The 22,209-nt window shown below is 37.1% G+C and overlaps 1 protein-coding gene across 1 annotated transcript in view; it reads right to left on the bottom strand.

The window, feature by feature from the left end:
- Window positions 1-5,643: 5,643 nt before the first annotated feature.
- Window positions 5,644-22,209, bottom strand: part of LOC114468381 (rho GDP-dissociation inhibitor 2-like) — a 19,898-nt gene continuing 3,332 nt past the window's right edge. Inside the window, exons 2-6 of the mRNA XM_028455242.1 lie at window positions 14,790-14,963; window positions 13,389-13,472; window positions 8,165-8,241; window positions 7,832-7,895; window positions 5,644-6,059 (exon numbers count right to left, since the gene is read on the bottom strand). Of these exons, the coding sequence (XP_028311043.1) occupies window positions 5,863-6,059; window positions 7,832-7,895; window positions 8,165-8,241; window positions 13,389-13,472; window positions 14,790-14,963 (596 nt within the window). The 3' untranslated portion in view covers window positions 5,644-5,862. The remainder of the gene's footprint in view (window positions 6,060-7,831; window positions 7,896-8,164; window positions 8,242-13,388; window positions 13,473-14,789; window positions 14,964-22,209) is intronic.

Here is a 22,209-nt window from a genome sequence, read left to right on the forward strand (position 1 = left end):
CACCACACACCTCTTTGAGTTAGTTTGAGTTACTTTTGGTCCAGAACACTAATCATATCACACGAATAGTGTTTGAATAACATCTGACTAAGTTTTGTTTCAAATTATTCTGCTGTTTCAGGAGCAAAAAGCTCTTTTTTGTTTCCCATAAGTTATCTTTAACTATAATGATAAGCTTTTTTTTTCTCAAATAGTTGCAAACAGTGAGAAAACAAAGCAATTATACACTTAAATTAAAAATGCGCATGTAACTTGAGTTACTTTAATTGTAACTAGCGATATATTACCACTTTTCACTTTTGTAATGAGCTACGCTACTAAGTTACTTCAAAAAGAAATAGATGACTGTCATATATTACAAAAATAACTAGTTACTCCCAACACTGTTTAAATCAGATTGTTCGATATTCTTTCATTTGTGACATTGTAACGGCAAATGTGATTCATATTTGGGGCAGACTGTGATGAAAACGGTGGGAAATATACCATAAGCTCTTTTTTTTTATTCATTAATAATCCTCTAATCTCACAAACACGTAAGAATATGATTAGAGTTAAGAGGATTAGCAGATTATTATGAAGTCACCTGAAGACCAGAGTTACAGCATTGCAGTCATACAAGCACAAGCTTGACTGAACTGAGTTACAATGGAAAGAAAAGAAGAGCAACACAGAAGATGTCGGCCTGACTGAGAAGAAGAACAAAGATGAGTGGTTGTTTTTGTTTGAAACGAAGAGTGTTTTTCATTCTGTGCAAACTGAATAAGAACGTTTTTAAATGAAGACCTCCCTGGATAACTTATTCCGTTCATCTGTCACTGACTTCTTGATTTCTATACCAACAGTCTTTATCTTTTATCTTGTATTTTTAGCCCATTTTTGGAGTCTTGAATGTAAGTCTGAACCAACATTTGTAAAACTTTGCTCTGAGGGGTTGATGAGTCCAGCAAAGACAGAAGCTTCTGATGGAGATCTGCTTGTTGAACCATGCCTGAAAGGTCGTACCTGCAGGCTCGCTGTGAGGAGCCTCTGATGACCTCGGACTGGGGGGTCCCTCTGCTGCTGGCCCTGCTGGTGCTGGCTCTGCTTTACTCCTTCCTCTACCTGCCCGCCACAGCCCAGAGAGCTCTGCTGGAGCAGGCTCTCAGCAGCAACAACACCACAGCTTCATCTGACTGAGCGAAATACTCAGAATGGATGGAAAACTGGACAGTTGTGCCATCAGCAGACAGTGTGGCCCAACAGCAAAACCCTCTTTATAGGCAAAGGTTTTATTTTCTACTTCCTCAGATTGAAGAACGTTCATCTTGGAGGATCTTTGTGTCTCTTGTTGTAATTAAAACATGGTATAAATCAAAGAAACGTGTCACTTGGTGCAAAAATATTTCAATTCCAAGCACACAACAGAGAAAATGACCTTATCTTCAGGTGCGTACGTGGTTTTGTTTTGTTACAATTAAAAATATGCTGTAGCGTCCATATTCAGTTTTAACTTTGTCAACTGGGTCTAGTTTTTATTAGAGATGTTCAATATTAGCCTTTTGCTGTATTACTGTTAAAACCAATAACACTTGATTTATGATATTATTATAGCTGTTATACCTATATTCTATTATACAGTAGGTCACAATATATATATATATGTCTTCATGAATTTTAACTTGTTAACCCTACTTTTAATGTGATTTCCAACTGGATATGTATTCCATCTAAAACATCATTTGTTCAAAATCAGTAAAGTAATTCCACTTCAGTAATGGAAAAATTGCTATACAGTATTTATTCTTAAAATGTACAACAAACAACAGCACATATCATTTTTTTAAATATCAAATGTCAACCAATATAACATTTTATGGCAAATATCAGCCGATAATATCATCCAACTCTAGTTTTTATACAAATAACATCTACCTTACAATACATAATATTGAATGTAATTAAAACTAATATGACGGTTTCAGATCATCACCAGGCACTTCCCCTCCTGTTGTTGAAGTCTGGCTAGTAGGTTTTAATATTTTAGCTAAAAGTAATGGCTGGGTAAAAAAAAATCAGAAAAAAAGAATCAGTAAATTGATTTTCCATTGAATTTTATTCCAATTCTTAATGTAAACATTAATATTTCTCATATGCACCAAGTTAGAGTTAGTTTCTACTATCTATAGCATTAATTCTCTGATAATTTCTCATATTCAAGTAAAAATTAATACTTCGACTAAAAAATCATGAACCAAATCAAAAATTTAATGGAATTAATTAATTTGGGAAATCTGAATTAATTACCGAGCTCTAAATAAATGGTGTATTTTCTAACAGTCAGGAGAGCATGGCTTGTTTCCTGTGTGAAAAACAGAAATTCAAGCAATATGATGCTGAGGACCAATAAAATAAGAATGCACATTGCGTGAAGCCTTAATCCAACAGTAGGTGAACATACCAGTGACATGCCTGGTTGTTTAATCAATGCTGTGTGTGAATCACTGTAAGTTACAATTGCTGTGTAAGTCATCAGAAAAGTGAAGAGACATCTGGCTGGTATTGAATTGCCTTTATTCAAAGATACAAGGTTGAAGATCTGACACTAATAATCACTGAGCCACAGAACACAGAGAACGTCTATCCAGTGCATTTCAAACTTTCCCCGTAAACCTGCTGAAACTTAGAAATATGAAGCTCTAAGACAATCCAGAACACCCATGTAAACACTCAACCTGCTGTGTACAGCATCTGAATATGGTTTCTATTTTATAATCACAGAAAACTTTAGAATGAAGCTGTAAAAACAGAAATTAAAAAGGAAAGGGAGTCCTGCTTATGTTTAACCATGCAACACCCACCGAGCCAAACATGTACATGAGTCTTAGATCAAAATAATTCACTCCAGTGGTGTTTCAGTGTTCAAAATGCTCAGTTACAATAACAATACCATATCTAAAAACACTACAATGACTCTTAAAGGTGCAGTCCGCGACATTCAGATCCCTCTCTCCCCCTCCCTCCCCGCTGCTCTCTGGCCCTGCCTCCAAACTTTCCAAAGTCCCTCCCTCAGAGGAGCTAACAAGCTAACGTTAGCCAGACAGCAACATCACAGTAATATAACATGATCTGTTAAAAGCATATTACTGCAGCGCTTCTCACTCTCTATGTGCACACACCTCAGCATCAGCAGCAACAACACAGTGTCACTTACAGCAGCCCAAATAGAGGCTGCTGCGCGCACATGAACAACACATCTTCTACAGATTTCTAGTGTAACAATTACAAATTAAACATAATGTAAATCAAGCAGCAGTAATTACCTTTCAAGCAGAAAAGTCGCTAATTCCATGTTATACTCCTCCAGACCATACACTGTAAAAAAGACGGCGCTACAGCCCCAGGAAAGGGGCAGGGCCTGTGTGCAACAGCTGTCAGACAGCCCATCAAACACAATCCTGGCTCTGATTGGTTCTTTTTGCTCGGTCGCGGTGCATTCTAGCAATCTGCCAAAGGCTGCAGGAGCAGCAGGAGGGACTCAATGAGCCTGTTTTATTACACAAACTACTAGTTTGATGTAAAGCTGTACTTACATAGTGACAGCTTTAGCAAATATGACAAAAAGTAACGTTTATAAGAGTTGCAGACTGCACCTTTAATTTAAAAATAAAAGGGAAATATCTTATCACTTGATGTTCCTCCAGCCTGGTCATTATCCAAGTTTAATGCAGAAGTGTACTCACGGCTGGTGGAAAAATCAAAATGGAAAGGACAGACATGCATTGCTTTCTACAGTATGTACAGATCAGTGGTGGTCCTTTATTAGTGTGCTCTTCTAAAAAGCTACACAAAGACCTGAAATAAACCAGTGCTTTGAAAGCAAAAAAAAAAAAGTTCAGTTTTTTATTCAAGTAATTGATTTGTCTGCTATTTGGGCTCTTTCATGAAAAATCAACACATTTTTTAAATTTCTGAAGTCCTTTAAACAATCAGTACTTTTTGATATCAGAAAAAAGTGACAAATCTTTTTTTTAAAATAATAAAAAGTTAAAAAAAAAAAAAAAAGACATTGTTGCATTGAACTCTGTAACACAAATAAAGCAATAAAGCTGCTATGCCTGCTTTTACAGATGGTAAAATGATGTAAGGAAATCTCACACATATTTTTTATTAATCACTTCAAATGATTAAAACTATTATAAAACCAGATCTTTTTACTTCTTTTTTTTTAAATCCCTTTACACTGTGCTATGAATCATTGCAGCAGGATCATCATGATTGCGTGTGTGAGCTGTTTGTCTCCAGTCACGACCTTGACTGTCATTGTTGACTAGAACTTTCATTCATTTTCTGATCAACCAGCACAAGCCTCATATGTGCCGCTACTTTGATTTTTTCCTTTTCATCTGTCGCTTCTGAATTTAGACAGAACTCCTCCTGAGAAACAAGAAACATTCTTTTCATATCTTGACTCCTCTCTCTGGGAAACTAGTGAGACCGATAATAAATGCTACTAACTCTTACTCTTACATTTTGATCATGACGCTATTCATTTTGGAAGTGAAAAAAAAACAAAAAAACAAAAACAAAAACCAGATAATTAAGGAAAGATAATTCCTGCAAGTTATTTTTATCTTCTTTTTAAAAAAAATATATGTTAAAATTTCCTTTATTCAGATAACTCTTTTCAGGATATTTGATCTTCTGACATGTTTCGACTGCCAACTGTCAGTCTTCCTAACAGGCATTTACCGATTACTTTGATGATCCTTACGCGTTATTTCATAAGGAAAGCATCAAAGCATTTACTGATCAAAATAACTCATAAGGACACATGAAAGTGATCAGTAGATGCTCTAATGCTTTCCTTATGAAATAACTCATAAGGAAACATCAAAGCAATCGGTAGATGCCTCTGAGTAAGACTGAAAGTTGGCAGTTGAAAATGTCAAGAGATTACGAGTTCTGAAAAAAGTTGTCTGAATTAATGAAACCTTAACTTATTATTAAGGAAAGATGTATCTAAATGTCTAACAGGCCCAATTGACTTGGGAGCAGGGGTGGACTGTCACCTGTCATTGTCAGGGTGAGCCATCGACGCAAAGTGGGCTGGTCCTGTCTGCTATGTTTTTTTTTTTTTTGTTTTGTTTTGTTTTAATGATTATTTTAACATGACCCATCAGACGTTTTATGCAGGGCGGTGCAAGTTTCTTCATTTTCTAAATTATCACCAATGGGTGTCACAACAATTGAATAACAGGTGGCAAAAACGTGGCAAGAAAAGAGTAAAAAGCGACCAAAATGGGCAAAAAGCAGCCAAGAGTGCCAAATAATTAGGAAAAAAGAGGAAACTGGTGGAATGTAACGGCAAAAGGTAACTTAAATGGGCACAATGTGGCAAATAATATTGAAAAAGGGTTAAATATGAACCAAAATGTAAGGGAAAAAGGAAACAAGTCGTATTTATTGGGCAAAAGGTAGTATTTTTGTACAAAAAGTCACAAAAATGATTACTGAAAGGACAAAAATTCGATGAAAGTTTCAAAAAGACAATTAAAATGAGAAAAATTGTTTGTATTTATTGGCAAAAGGTAACAAAAATCTTTTTAAAAAAGTGTCTTTGAAAAGGGGCAAAAATGGGACAAAGGAAGTTGCAATATGGCCAAAGAAAATAGGTAAAAAAATAAATAAAAAGTTAAGGGGGTTAAAAAGTGTAGCTGGTCTGGACAGAAAATGCCAGGGCTGATTTTTTTGTCCCAGTCCACCCCTGCTTGGAAAAAATAATTAGACTAAGACGAAAGAGGAAGACGACAGTGGAATAGTACGAGAAGGGACAAAGAACAGAGTAGAAGTAGTAGCATTCTCCTCCTCACAGTTAACACCTTATTCCAAGTCCTTGCTGATGTTGAGGGTCCACTCCCAGGATAAGTAGAGATTTTTGTCATCATCGATAAAGCAGGACTTGATCTGATATTGGCCACGAGACATCACGCCTTTAGGCGACTCATCAACTGGGCACAGGAACTCCTGCTCCTCCTCCCGAGGGCTGTAACTTCCCACCATGCACACCACCTTGTTCACTGAGTGCAGAGAGGAAGTGAATATGCATCAGTCTCAAGAGATTCTGTCACAGTGCTGCTGGATAGATGCCTTTTAGAAAAAAGAAAGGTAGTCCAGCCCTAAAAAACAACTTAACAAGATGATAATCACTGTCTGGAAGCATCGCAGCAGCAGAATGTGTTATTACGCTACAGTTTGCATTCTAAATGTCTTTGTTGCATCAGCTTCAAAAGTATATCAATTAACACAAAGCTGAGATGCTATGATATGGCACATTTACAAACTGGAGGATGTTAATTGTACACCATGTAGAAAAGATGTCATTCATTTTAATTTTATCAATTACAAATAACTTTTGGCACTTTTTTCCCCCTTATTTGTTCTTTAATTTGTCCTCTAGTCACAGACTGGCTGTAGACTTTTTAAATATGTAGCTGATTGGAGATTCATCACAAATGATGACCAGGTCCAGTCCGAGAGGGCTAACGTTCTGCATGTTTCATGTGTCTCCATGCTTTAAGACAATTGATGGCTTTCAGCATGTCCAGAGCTTCATTTTGGCCAGATCCGGAGCAAGATCCGGGACCTCCCAGATTTTGAGGGGCACTTTGTTGATTGGAGCCAGCAGCTTGTTTATTTTGTTTTATTTTATTTTATTTTATTTCATCCAGCATCTCATTTGCTTGTAGGTGTTTTCATTACATTTTAAAGCGTTATATTTGGACAGCTGTGTCTTTTATTGAGTTGAAAGCACTGGAAATTTCATTGTACACACAAAACTGAATGTAAAAACTGAGCACGAGTGAGGAAGACAGGACAAAGTCAGGCCACGCCCACGCTACATCTCAAGTGTAATATTCCGCAAAAATTTTGTCTTGTCAGATTGGAAGACAGTAGAAATTGGCTTAAAAAAAAGGCAGTTGGATTTAAAATGTTTTTTTATGCCAATAATTGAAGCTAAGCCTGACGTAAAAAACTCCAAGTTTGTTTCTGTGGAAACAGTTAGCATAGCGAGTAGCACCTGTAGCAAAGATGCTAATGCAGGAGAACCTGTGCAAAAGTTAAATGTAGCTAAATTAGCGGTGAGTGCGCTGTCCTTGGTGCTGAAACATGACAGATTTGACAGCTGTCACTCAGAGTGAGACACGGCTGTGCTCCGTAACGGGTGATTGTCTGTGCTTCTTTAAGGCTGATTCATCATCCTTTTATTAAACATTCAGGGTAATTGGTCGTAGGGAAAGGCCGATATGGATTTTTTTAGGGCCTATACCGATTTTTTTTTCCATCAGCCTTAGCCGATGACCGATACGGACAGAGGATTTTCTTGAGCCGATACTACTTTTGCTCCGACAATTTACATCATAAACAATACAAAATGATGACAACAAATGGTATGAGTCTCAATTTAAAAAAAAAAAAGAATGTACATTGAAATTAACAAAGGTGAGGTAGAACGACAACAAGTACAAAATATTTAACGAATTCTGCTCTCTGTAAATAATGCGATACACGTAAAAAATGGCCGGCCGATGTATTGGTCTATTACTAATTGGTTGTCTGTGTTCATGTGATATTATTGGCCCATTTAGCTAGCGAAACGCCCTTTAATTTTTTTTAATTTTTTTATTGCTCGACATTTTTGTCTCTGTCTTACTCCCGGAACAACACGCGGCCGGTTTTCCGAGACCTCATGATTTACAAATTAAGCACTGGGCATGTCACGTTCATTTATCTTTTGGGAAAGTGATACGTAATATTGTGTTAGTGTGAGTAACAACTGAACTGAACTTACTTCTTACTCCTTTTTTGTAACTCACATGACGATACTTCAGACCCGAAACTATTTCTCGTTTCACCTGCACACACAAGGAAGTCACATTATAATTACTACATTCATTCTTCCCTTTAACAATCCAGTAAAAAAAAAAAAAAAAGAGTTTAGTCTTTTAGTATTTAATATTCAAAAAATGTGAACCCTGAAAGGCCACGTTCCAGACTGCGATGATGAGATCTTTCCAGCAGGTGTCCTCACACCACAGACTGAATCATTAAATTACTCACATCTAAATCCATCTCATACTTACTCATGCAGTTCAGTGATAGTATATTTTATATATCATCCTACCTTAAAGTGTATCTTCAGTCTGTATTTCACTCCTTCCGGTAAAGAGAAGCTCTTTTCCTTCAGAGCGCTGAGGTCTCCTGCACAAACAAAGGAACCCCAACACATCAACTATAAGCAGAATGACTCATCATATATCACAGGTAGGTCACAATCATTTACCATAGTTTCATTCCTTTTGTTATCCATTTTCTAGATTTGTTATAGATTCGTTTTACATCTTAGGTTTTCTAATGCTTTAACACTCTGATTTGTGACTAAAAAAATAGAAATATACATATAAATGTTAAATGAAAAGTTTAGGGTAAAGTAACAGAGAATTATATTCATTTATTGAGCAGACCCCCAAAATGACTTCAAATTCACAAACTTACAGCAAATATACACAATACAAAATGACTCAACAGCAGAAATGCATAAAGGGCCTATGCTACGAAGCTAGATACAGTAATTATATCCTGGATTTATCTCCGTTCGCGGGCTTCACCTAACCAAACAGAAGCTGTCCTACGAATCTCAATTACAACAAGTTAAGTTAAGCGAGTTGATTTTCGTCTGGTTAACCAGTGCGCTCTAGTGACGGAGGTGGATATTACAGCGTCAGACCAATCACAATCACAATCATAGACTAACTGCAAAGCAACTTACGTCACAATTGACAAATAATTCTTTAAAAATATGAAGAATTGAAATACATAATTCAGACCAAAAACAACACTGGTGCTGCAGTAAAAGCAGAAAGTATTTAATGCAGGAATTGATGAGTGGTAATACTTCAATTAGTGAGATTACAAATGGAGAATAAACAGACACTCTGATCAGTTTCACTTTCTCTTTTACCTTTTGTCTGTGGCTCTGATGCTGCATTCATACAGATCAACCTAAATCATAAGGTGGAATATTTATGTTTCATATTATCTTACAGGACTGAGGCTCTTTTCATTACCCCAGAATAATGGTCTGAAAGCGCCTGGTGCACACAGGCTTTATCAGCTGACTTATTTTACTTATTTCACTTTATCAGTCCATCAGATAAAAATCTCTATATTTCCTATAGGATGTCATGATAAATGAAAGGATTGCATCGATGTCTAAATATTCTCTCTGCTGTCAGCGTCACATCAGATCCACACAACGACGTGTTCACACATCACCTTTTATTGGACAGGTCGTTTTCTAAGATAACTGATTGGCCAGGACTTAAACACTCGCTCAGATCCTTGCCAGAAAAAAACCTGGTCCTGACCAGGTTAGTCGTTTAGCCTAAGTTACCATGGTGATTTAGCTCCTTAAGACGTTAACGAGCTTCGTAGGACAGCACACACTGATTAAATCCTGGAAGTTAGTGCAATAAGAGGCAATCTAGCTTCGTAGTAACACAAACAAACAAAAAATGACGGGAAAATACACAAAACAAGATTAAAAAAAATTACACTTTTTGTCTTGTTCATTTTTCAAACGTGGCCATCAAATCAAACCCCCACTGTAGTAGTTGCCCACCTCTATCCCATATCTTGCAAAAACGAACATAATTCATTCAGAATAATGGTGCAAGAGTAGCATATTTGTTATTTATGGATCCCAGTAAGAGCAGAAATCTGCTGCAAGGTTCGATGGGTTCATATTGAAGAGGCAATAGCATTTGAGGCTTTTGTAAAAAGGATGGTACAATCAGAAATGCATCCACATAATCACTTTACATGTCGATTGAAATCCAACCATCAACCCTGAGTGCTTCCCAATGGAAAAGGGAGGAGATGAAAGAGGCACAGAAGGATAAAGTGAATGAAAACACAGACTGTAATAACGTGTTGTGAGAATGAGCTGAAAAAGAAATTAAAGAAAAATAAGAAAAACTGTGACTTCTCGCTTTGTATAGACTATAGAGCAGACATGAGTAACTGGCGGTCCGGGGGCCACATGTGCCCCTCAGTCTATGTTTTTTGCAACCCCCATAGCAAATCCACAAAAACGATAAGTCAAGAAGTAAGAAGGAATATGAAGCCCAACATAATACACAAAGTACACAAAAACACACAAAAACAAATTCCAAAAATTTACAGAATGACTCATAAAACATAAAATGACACAACAACCACCTAAACAATATTTCAAAAACACACAAAACAACAAGTAACAGAATAACTCCAAAGACACACAAACTGTTAACAAAAATTACAAGAAAATACAGAAAACAACAAAAATACAGAAAATGATCCCAAAATGCATAAATGACAACAAAAATGCAGAAAATGACAGAATAATTATACATAGAACAAAAAAAATAACAAAAACATGCATATTGACTCCAAAAACACACACAATTACTACAAACTGACAAAACATCAAAACCATAAAGACAAAAAAAGACAAAACCTTTTTTACCCCCTATATTAACACTCTGATTGGTCAGTATTCTAAAAGCTGGCATGAATATCCATCATGTGACCCTCGGATCAGAAACAATCACTTGTTTGTGGCCCCAGCTGTGATAGCTTTACACATCGCTGCTATAAAGTGTAAAATGTACACAATGATTGGTGGATGACATGGATGTAGTCATCCACCAAGCTGAAGCTGAGCACCTTATTGTGGAGTTTTATAGATTTACACAAATGAAAAGCTATGATTGACCCCATGAGAGAAAATCAAACATGTCAGCGATGTGTTCCACAATAATGGACTGTAAAATTTAGGTGACATTACACTTCTCTTGCTCTCACATTTTCATGCCAGCTCTATTAAAAGATGTACATCCATTCTCTGTCTGTCTGACCCTGCTGCTGCACTCCTACCTGTCATATCAGGGGACAGACAGAGTAGAAAGGATGTCAGCTTCCTCTGGGATCGTCTGACTCGGAAAATAGGTCAATGTGCAAAGCGGAATACCTTTTTTTTCTCGCTCACGCACAGACTGATGCACACATTGATGTGCACACATACGTATTGATAAGAGATGCCATGCAGAGTGTATGGGAGGATGAACCACAACAATATTACACCCTCAAACGCATTTGTTTTCCAGATAAAGCTCGGACAAATGTATGAGCAATTAGAAATAGTTATTTTATAGTTATTGACCATACATAGGTGGACTTCCCTGTTATTGTTTTTAAGGCATGCTAGGGCTGGGCGATATGAAGCAAAACTCATCTCAATAATTTTTTTTTATCAAAAAGACGATATACAATGTAGATCTTAATAATTTTAATTCAAATAAAGTACAAAAAGAAAGACAATTCAGGGTTAAATTTGCTCACAGACGCATACATTAGCAAACAGCAGATTTGGTTGATCAGGATACCTTGATCTGGGATATCAGGCTTCTATTTTGTAAAATAAAGACATTTGTGGTCGTAAATGTTTAATGTTAAATAGTCACAGGTGGCCATATTGGATTTTCTAATATGGTGATGCCAGTAAAGATTACTGTCAAATAGACATTATATTTAGAATCCCTGAGGTCCAGAACCTTAGAAATTTGTTTTTAATTTGAAATATGTGACTTTTGGTTGGCTAATAAGAGAAAAACCTGTTTTTGGGTAGCTGCCATTTTAAATTGTCCAATATGGTGACACCAGTGAGAATTGGCTCCGGCCCTCACCAGATTTGAATTCAGCAGGTCAAAAACTGCAAGTATGCCAAATTTCATGCTTGGAAACAAATTTGCACAATTCTTCAACTAACGACTACTATACTAGTATAAAGAGACAGCACATGTGAGTGAGTTCTGTAGTGTGGACGTTTAGGGGAAGGTCTGGGTTTGGACGCACTGAGAAATTGATCTAACTATGCTTTTAAGGCTGTTCTGAGAAGTAGTGAAAGCAGATTCCTAAAATTTGTATTTTAAAACAAAACAAGCTATAAAAATATATGTACTGCATCAATATAGGCGATATTGTAATTTTCCATATTGCCAAAGTAGAAAACTTAAATCTCGATATATCACCCGGCACTACATGCACTTTTCAAACATAGGATTTTAATAATGGACCAAAAAGGAAATGAGCAAATCACAACTAAATCATATTTTTGTGTTATAATGGAAAAACTCAAAGAGTTATTCTCAACATGGGTTTGTGACCCAGTACAGACTGACAGACAGATCTGAATTTTCTATTTTGATTCTCAGCTTTAAATCCCCTGTGCTTAAAAAAAAAATAATAATAAAAACTCTACTGGTGCCATTGTGTATGCAAAATATCAGGGGTAACACATAGAAGTGTTTTAACACTTTAAAAACATAATTTATTACAATCTAAATTGAACATGAAGTTTCTACTCTGTACAAGTTACAATTACTGTATAACAATTAGAGTGGGACGATACGATGAGTTCATGATACAATGCGATACACGTTGGATGTTTCACAAGATCGATTCCAGAATATTTTGAAATTACTATTGAAGTAAATGTACATGCTTTAATATGACTTTCTATAAACTTTTCAAGTTTTAAACTGATTATAGAAGAAAAAAACCCATGATGTGATGTTTTCAGTTTGCGAAACTCCTTTGCCCAATAGCTTTCATCCCACCAATAGTAATATCTGAGTACCATAGTTTGCCCTCAGTTAGATTAGCCAATAATGATGCCGTCATTTATTTGTATGTTTACAGTGAAGCTTTAGGAAGGTTTAGAATATAGAAGTATATATAAAAAAAAATGCTTCCATTCATTTAATGCAGTTTTTTTGTGCACTGAAACGTGTGGCTTTGAAGCGTGCTCATCACAGTCAGTATTGCCTAGCAACCAGGAATCCTTTACAATTAGTAGTTGGTGGAAGTGGCTGCATTTGTGCGAGCATGCATGACTGTGCAGGAAAGTCCACTGAGCATAAAGAAGCAGATCCTGCTTCCAATCAATGTGCATGGACCACACACACACGCACACACACACACACACACACACACACACACACACACACACACACACACACACACAGGAAGAGGCTGACCATTATGACTCAGTAAGTGAGGTGAAGTGAGGTGACAATGTGCAGAAAGTAAACCTTAATCAGACATGGTGTTACAGAAAGCAAATATTTTCACACCTTTGTGAAGAATCTTTGCGCTAAACGCAGTCACAAAATCCAGCCCGATTCAGGTGAGATACACAGTTCACATTAGCAATCTGCATTTATAAGCACATTATGATGCTTGTGATGCTAAAGCAGCAGCAAACAAGGCAGATGAGAGTGATGAGAGAACTGCAAGTTGTAGACTACCTGTCAGGTCCATAGTGATTGGCTCAGGAGCATCTTCACATAAGAAGCTCATTCTGGTCACAACAACATTCAGCCCAGAAAGATCTGAAAGGAGGAAACAGCAGCTCAGTATGTAGACATAATGATTACATCATGTAGGTTCTTTTCATTGACATTTTGTTCTCTTTTAAATATAAGGGACTTAGATTATTTGCAGAGGTGAGGTTGCGCGTTACTGTAATCGAGTTGCTTTTATGGGTACTTGTACTTTTTTCAGTATATTTCTAAATCAGTAATTTTACACATATTAAAAGAATTAAAGTAATACATTTCTACACCCAGCCGTTACTGAGTAAATAAATAAATCAAGCAATAAATGATCAACAGACATTGTGAAACTACAAAAAAAATGAAAAGGTCCAGACAACAATCAAACGCATTGACCAAGCCGACCAATCAGATTTAATGTAATGCACGGTGCCTAAACAGCATTGAATGTAGGTCATAAATGTAGCTATACTTAGAGCCTGATATATTTTTTTTTTAATTTTGAATTGAATTCATTTGTTATTTTGTTTTAAAAATAATTGTACGTTTTCTTTTTTTTTGTTTTAACAAACCTTTTATTTTATACAGATGCCTTGGTGGAAAATAAATTAAGTTAACATTGCAAGATTTCATCTCTTCCTTTTGAAGTTTATACATGAGATGTTTACGGTATGCAGTAGGGAACCATGGCAAAATGTATCACCAAAAGTAAACGTGGGGCGTGGAAGAAACTAGTAACTTAAACTTTGAGCACTATTTAATTGAGATACTTTTTACTCGTACTTGAAAATTTTATGTACGACTTACTTGTACTTGCACTTGAGTACAATTTCAATCAAGTAACAGCACTTCTAACTGAGTAGGATATATCAGTACTAAATGTACACCTAATTATTTGTAAATGTAAATTTAAAAATCATCATGGATAGGATAATTGTATCTGTAGACTGACAGGAAAATACTATTTGAATTTACTGTCCCTTTACCACTGTTTATCTCAGTCTTTCAGTCCTTGGAATTTGGACTGCAGGGTGTGTGAAACAAAGAAAGCTAAAATACAGTATTCTATGAATATTATAGCAGCTAGTTCCCAGTTGGTAAAAATGTGATATTAAATCCACTCTCTTTTGCTTTTAGCTTCCATCATACTGGTGTAGCTTTAGCAGCAGCTGGTGTTTTGTTACAGCAGTAAAAGAGTCCATCTTCTTTCCCTGGTATCAACTGTCACAGCCTATTGCTGGATTAAAGATGCTGAGGCAGGCAAGTTGGTAGCCTTTAGTAGAGGGTGCGTGTGTGTGTGTGTGTGTGTATAACGCTTGCACCAAAAAAATCTTATTGAATCTGCAGAACTATAATGCAAACACACACGCGCACCTGTTATTAATGCTTTAGGGCCTAACAGGGTCTGCTTGTACTTCATCAGACTTTCATCGTCTTTGTCCAGCTCCTGGATCTCCTGGATGGTTTTCTGAGCGGGAGGATTGTAATTGAGCTTCTGTTCGTCCTCTTCCTCCTCGATCGGCAAGTTGTTCTTGTCAGCTATCAGGCCTTTAAATGAAAATAGGAAAAGGTTGTTCATTACTTCCATGGCTTTGAAGGTGCAGTCTGCAACTCTTATAAAAGTGACTTTTTGTCATATTTACTATAGCTGTCACTGTGTAAGGACAGCTTTACATCAAACTAGTAGTTTGTGTGAAAAAAACATACTCATTGAGCCCCTTCTGCTGCTCCTGCAGCCTTTGGCAGATTTCCAGAATGCACCGCGACCGAGCAAAAAGAACCATTCAGAGCCAGGATTGTGTTTGATGGACTGTCTGACAGCTATTGTTCATAGGCCCCGCCCCATTCCCAGAGCTAGAGTGCCGTGATTTTGTAATTGTTACACTAGAACTCTGGTGCATGTGTTGTTTGTGCGCGCGCAGCAGCCTCCGTGTGGGTGCTGTAAGTGACACTGTGCTGTTGCTGCTATTGCTGAGGTGTGTGCACATAGAGAGAGAGAAGTGCTGCAGTACTATGCTTTTAACAAAGCATGTTGTATTACTGTGATGTTGCTGTCTGGCTAACGTTTGCTTGTTAGCTCCTCTGAGGGAGGGACTTTGGAAAGTTTGGAGGCAGGGCCAGAGAGCAGCGGGGTGGGAGGGGGAGAGAGGGCTCTGAGAGTTGCAGACTGCACCTTTAAGAACTGGGATAAATCCATAAAAACTGTACCTGTCAATTACACACTTCCCATCACCAGGCAATTAGTCACGCACGTTTACACGGGAACAAAGCAGCAACAGATATTAAAATAATGAATAATTCACACATTTTCCTTAAATCTTGAACTGAATTTCGTAGTTATTACATTCCTTCTTAATAAATAAATAAATAAATAAATAAATAAATAAATAAATAAATAAATAAATAAATAAATACAGATTCCAGTGTTCATTCCCATGTTTTAGAGAATCCCACACATCTTCACAAAATCAGCACAATTAAATCCTCCCTTAATAAACTACCAAAAAAGAAAATAAAAATAACAACTTTTAACTTTAAAACTATAACTTGTCTACAGATAGTTATGAGACACGTTTTTGTGATCTCACTTTAAATCAGTTACCTCTTCAACCAAAACTGGTGCAAAATGCAGTGATTTTTATCACTAATTCTGAACGCATGGTACATGGCCTCAGGTATATTTACGTATCAAACTGCTCCAGTGCTTCCCCACTGGAGTGTGTAGGAGCGTCCATGTGCATTTTGCACACACTGCAGGTTAAAGTTTGATCTTTAGACTGCTGAACTATCACTAACTGAATCACTTAGCATTTCATTTAACAGGAAGGTTTGGGCTGCTATGACACAGTTTCCCAATGGAGTGAAGGGTTCAAAATAGATTGTTTATCTAAGCTTGTAATGCATAATGATAGAAATATATTTTCAAAATTTTAAAATTGAAAGAAAATTTCAAATAAGGCAATGTTTTCTGAGTTAATAGTCAAAAACAAACTTTTGGATTCAAACTTGAATGCACATATTTTTTGCCAAGCAGTTGTTATTTTGACACCAAATTCCTGTTAAAAAATGTTCCTCAAACCTTTATTGCATCCTATGTACCCCTTAGTTCATGTTGTGTATTGTTTATTAACACTTTCCTTTATTTATCTATTTCTGATGTTTTGGACTTTTAAGATTTTGAATTTCAAATTTTGATGCATTTTGAAGAGGGCCACAATTTATCATTGCTGGATGAGGAAAATGGGGTCACGACCTTAAGGTTGGAAAACACTGATCTAGTATCTGTGTTGGAAATTAAATTTATGTTTTTGTTTTAGTTTTTTCCCATTCTATGATTCTATAAATGATAGAAATATGATTGATTATTTATCAAAAGGTTTAACTGAGCTTTTCTTTCTTCCATTTCCACTTATTGTTTCATGTTCATAGACAGTAGCAGATTTACAACCCAAACATCTGTTATTGCTTGTAACAGGAGGAAAAACAGCCCAGTCTGAGACGCAGGCGTTTGCATATTTCTGCTGACGTTTACAGCTATAATAAAACCAATACATTTAGTGAAAGTCAACACAGCAATCTGTCTGGCTGTGGAGGAGGAGGCGTCAGGGGAAGAGGATGAGAGAGAAAACGTTTCACATGAGATCTGAAAAATAAACATTGGGGGCTTATACAGGCTCAAGATGCAAACAGAAAAAAAGCTAATTGATACACTCATGGTTTCATAACAGGTGCCTCGCATTAAGGTTTGTTTCTTCTTTTTTTTTTTTACTTGTCTGCACATGCTGCCAAAGGTCAACACCACAGGAAGTGCAATCATTATGAGACAGCAATGCATATTTTGTTATTGCAATAAAATACATTGATTTATTTTATTGCTTAATTGTGACCATCACCAGCCCTCCCTAAGGAAGGGAAAGAAAACTTTTATTAGAGGGAGGATATAAAAAGGGAGAGCAGTGTTACACCTAAGTGGAGGGGAAGGGGAAAGGGGAGGAGAAAGGGAGCAGGGAGAAGAGACTCAAGGCAGGAAATAGAAAAGGTGGGGAAGAATAGACTGTTTTGCAGTGAGGGTGAGATGTGAGGTTGTAGAATATATTGTGCTTATTATGTTGTGTAATCCAGCCAGTATGGTGACAAGTGTGAGGCTTAGCTATAATGGTGGTGGCTGTGAACAGGGGGAATGAGTGAATGGTAGTACCTAAAGCAGGTATTTGGGATTAACGTGTCTAGTTAAGCCCAGTATGAGTTTTATCCCACATCCCAAGGCGTGCCAGTGCATCGTAGATCAGTGTATGTGCAAAAAAAAAAAAAAAAAAAACCGCTACTGCAATCCCAGGAACTGCCCTGGGCCCGCAGATGCAGCCAGGCCAGCAGAAAGAGCGGAGGCCAGGGAGCCTCAGGCAACCCCCAGATGCCCCCAAGATCCCAGGCCGAGAGGCAGCCACCGCCCCCCATACACACATCCGAGGAAGCCCCAAGCAGCCAAGCACCCAGCGCATCCCCCCACCGACCCCAACCCCCAACCCCAAGGCCCCCCGCCAGCATCCAGCCCACCCACCCACCCACACCCAAGCACCCAACCCCCCGAGGGAAGGGCCCAGAGAGCCCCCCGCCCGAGACCCCAGCAGAGGAGCCAAGGTTTGTTTCTTCTAATGAAACAATGATCTACAGCAGTGATTCTCAACTGGTGGGTCGTGGACAGCTGGTATAAATAAATGAATACCTAATATCTCTCATGTTGGACTTGTCTTTTATTTTGAAAGAACCTTTTCTTTTGACAGTCATGCTGTGAAATGCATGTTACACAGGAAAATATATAGATTTATGTTTAAAAAAAAATTACATAGGTGTTTTCAACAGCTATTTTAGAAAAAATACATTTGGTTGGTTGAATTCCAAAAAAAACCTGGGTCACAATTTAATGACTGTGGTAAAATGTGAGAACCCCTGATCTACAGTATATTATATTACTGTGGCTAGTACAAAGTCATTCTCACTAATCTGGCAATCCAACCCTTAAATATGATTTTTTTTTTTTTTTTTCTTCCAATGTAAAGTTTTGTGTTGGTTCACAGTATGGAAGAGGATTAGGGCCAATTTTGATGGAGGAAAGCATTTTAATAAAGTCAAAATTTTGAGAATAAAGTCGAAATTTTGAGATTAATGTCAAAATTTTGAGATTAATGTCAAAATTTCAACTTTTTTCTTGATCTGCCTAAAATTATTTTCTCCATCAAAATTGGCCCTAATCCTCTTCTATATCACAGAAATCTGAAATCTTGAGAAGAATTACACTTGTTTGTCAAGAACATTTCTCACAAAAGAGGAAAAAGATCCTAATTCTGCTTTGATATTTAACATGTACAAATATCAATGTATTGTCTTTTTTATAAGTGCTATGCTTTAAAAAAGAAAGATAAAGCATCAGTGATTTTTTTTTTTTATTTCTGTCTATTTTTTTTTTCCTGGTTGCCATGCAACTGCAGTATAACATCTCTTCATCTAGAGTGGCTTAACCTGTTTAACAAAGTAGTCAGATAACACATACAACACCTCGCTCCTGTAGCTGTGTGACAGTTTCATTACACCAAGAAAACATTTAATATGATATCATCATCATTAAAGTTTTAAAAAGTTAAAGGCTTGCAAAACAAGGCCTAATTCTCCAGCCTATTGATTAAAGGCTGCATTCTAATCTACAACAGACAGCAGCACAAGCCTATTGATCTGATTTGACTCCCTGTCAGAAAACGTGTAAGTGTCAGAGCATTCCTCGAAGGGCAAGTGGATTGTTACGGGTGTGCACATGCGGTGCACGGGAGTTGATTTACAGCAAAGGCTCATGGGTAACAAAGATGATGTAGGAAGAAGAAACCAGCTTTTGCCTCAAGAAGCATAGAGTCCCCAGAAAACCTGTCATGTTGATAATATGTATAGGATTTAATCATATTATTAACATTACACAATATCACTGTGTAAAATCCTTTCCCTCTGCTGTTCTCCTGCCTCACTCTTCATTATTGGTTTCTTGTCAGCTGTTCTTTGTTTGACCCACATAATGGCTCTCACTGACACCATTAAAATGCTACAATAGTGTATTATGTGTGTGTACATCACTGATTTGTTGTTTTTTAAACAGTCCTTTGGGACTCCCTGTCACAGTTCTGCTATAATAGTGTAACAACACCACTGGGACACTGAAAACTGCACACATACTCACAGACAGACACAGCACGATATATAGATGTATATGAAAGGAAGCCAATGACCACTTTGGAAATAAAACAAAGGCAGTAAAACCAGAGTTATTAAATCAAAAGCGTGTGAGTATTGTTTACTATATCTGAACCTCAAAGTGTGATACTTTCCAGCTATAACAATACAAAAAAATAAAATAAAATAAAGTCAACAATTATGTTTTTTCTGTTGATAAAATCTCAGAATGTTAAATTATTATAAAATTGTATCCATACAGCTACTAATGTCACAATCTGGCTCTGTTGGTTTGTTTGCTTTTTAGGATTCACGCATCTGTTGAGGTTTTCTGGTGGTGTAAAATGATTTGAATTTTGTTTGCAAAAGCCCTTTTCACATTTTTGTTTTGTTTATAATCACGTTTTCTTTTAAATCCAGACTTTTGTTGTTAATCTGTGGTTTGTCCTGGTCTCTGTTTGGGGGTTATTGTCTGTTTGTGTGTATTTCACCCCATGTCAATATATAAATACAGAGAACTTACTCTTGTTCCCTTTGTTCTTTCATAGGCAAAGCCCATCCTTCTGATTATCCTCACTTTGATGCTTCTTGCCATGTGTCCAAATGTTTGATGCTTGGTTTCTTTGACTTCCTCTGGTTTTATTTTTGTTGTGTTTAGCTAGCCTTTTAGTATCTGGAATTTGAGAATTTACTCAGTCATTGTCCGACACTGTAGTCATGCTATGACATTTAGAATGAGCTCATCTTCATGATACACATTTCACCCTGAATAGGATAAGTAAATATGGAGGATGACTTGAGGGATGACACCGAGTTACTAATTTATTTAACAAAGCCATTGGTTGGATTTCAAATTTTCTCATTCAAAGTGTGATTCAAGTTTATTTCGTATTTTTTCCTAAAGCAAACTGGGGTTTTGTTTTTTTTTTTTGATCAATTTTTAATTTATTATTTTTCCATAATTTACACTGTACTGGGAACAGTTAATAATTCCTTATATACTGGGTAAAAGCACATTGTTCCTGTACCCATCATCCCATCCCTCCCTACACCCTCCCATACGTCCCCAAAGTGGCTAAGGCTTAAGACCAGTAGGAAGCGAGAAAGAGGAGGAGAAAAAAAAAAGAGAAGGAAAGGAAAGAAGAGAAAGTCCCCTCTTCTGGAAAACAAGCGAAAAAACTTTAGTGACATCACTAAAGTCTGAACCGCCCCCTCCAGGAAGTGCCTGCTGCCGGTGAAAGTACCAAATGCAAGTACATTCAACTGCAGCCATGAGTACAGTACAAGCGACGCCCCCTGCAAACCACGCCCACGCAAGCAATTTTTCAATGCGCTGAGCCGTTCCATTTTTAGTATCTGTTATGTCGCCTCGTATCACCTTTGACTTGATCTGACGTGTTTGTGACACAATGCAACGCAGCGGTTGGACAAAACAAATGATTATCACCTTAAATGCACTTTTTCTGTAGTTAATAGAGATGAAAGTGACTTAGCAGCAGTGTTGGAAACTTTACTTTAAAAAAGTAATTAGTTATAGTTACTCACTACTTGTTCCAAAAAGTAACTGAGTTAGTAACCGAATTACTCTATAATAAAAGTAACTCATTACCAAGGAAAGTAACTATTTGCGTTACTGTTAAAAAAAAAAGTTGCTATATGTCAAAGAATTCAGATTTTGTAGATGTGTGTCATTGTGAGGTGCTTCATTAAATTTGAGTTGCTTACAACAGATGTGGACAAAGTCTTCACTCCTGGATATAATGTACACTTCACATGTACGTTCTTGCTTTTGACCACAATTAATTTACAGTAGTGTTTGTATCGTCACCTTAAAAATTACAACTTTTCATCGGAAGTGTGTGTGTGTGTGTGTGTGTGTGCTGGCACATGTGTAAAAACACTGGCTCTGATTGGCTACCAAGACACATGACGCTGCCTTAGCCAATCACCGCTCACCTTGTTTTTAACCCACAGTTTATTCAATCAATACATGTAAATACATGGCGCTGTAATGGCGTTAAAAAGTCATTAGTTAGATTACCCCGTTACTGAAAAAAAAAAACGCCGTTATTTTAAGCGGCGTTATTCCAAACACTGCTTAGCAGTCAGTGAGAGTTTGAAGCAGCTGAATTACTTCGTTGCTGCTGCTGCTGTGATAAACACACAGCCTGAAGCACTGAGACTGACTCAAAATCACAATAGCTGCTTAAATATCCATGTGTTTTACTGTAATGTGCAGGTATTTTGGCAGACACGCCTACTCATGAATATGCATGAAGGTTCCAAAACAGCCCCTTTTTAGAACTGCTCAGAAAGTCACTTTTCAGAGGTTAAAACTCAGGAAAACAGGCGAGTTTGGGAAAATAAAACCTCAAATACTATGTTGCTGGGGTTCTTAAAACAAATAGAAATGAGGTGAAAAATAGCATAATACAGAACCTTTAATACATTCTCAGCTGCTCTGCCAGGCTTGATGAGACAGCAGGTTTTCAAATGCACGGGCATGATTGATCTCGTGTACGTTTGCTCAACAGCACATTCTCATTTATCGCCAATGTAACACTAAAAGGTGAAGGATTCC

This window comes from Gouania willdenowi, chromosome 8 (genome assembly GCF_900634775.1).
Source record: "Gouania willdenowi chromosome 8, fGouWil2.1, whole genome shotgun sequence".
Classification (NCBI taxonomy): Eukaryota; Metazoa; Chordata; class Actinopteri; order Blenniiformes; family Gobiesocidae; genus Gouania; species Gouania willdenowi.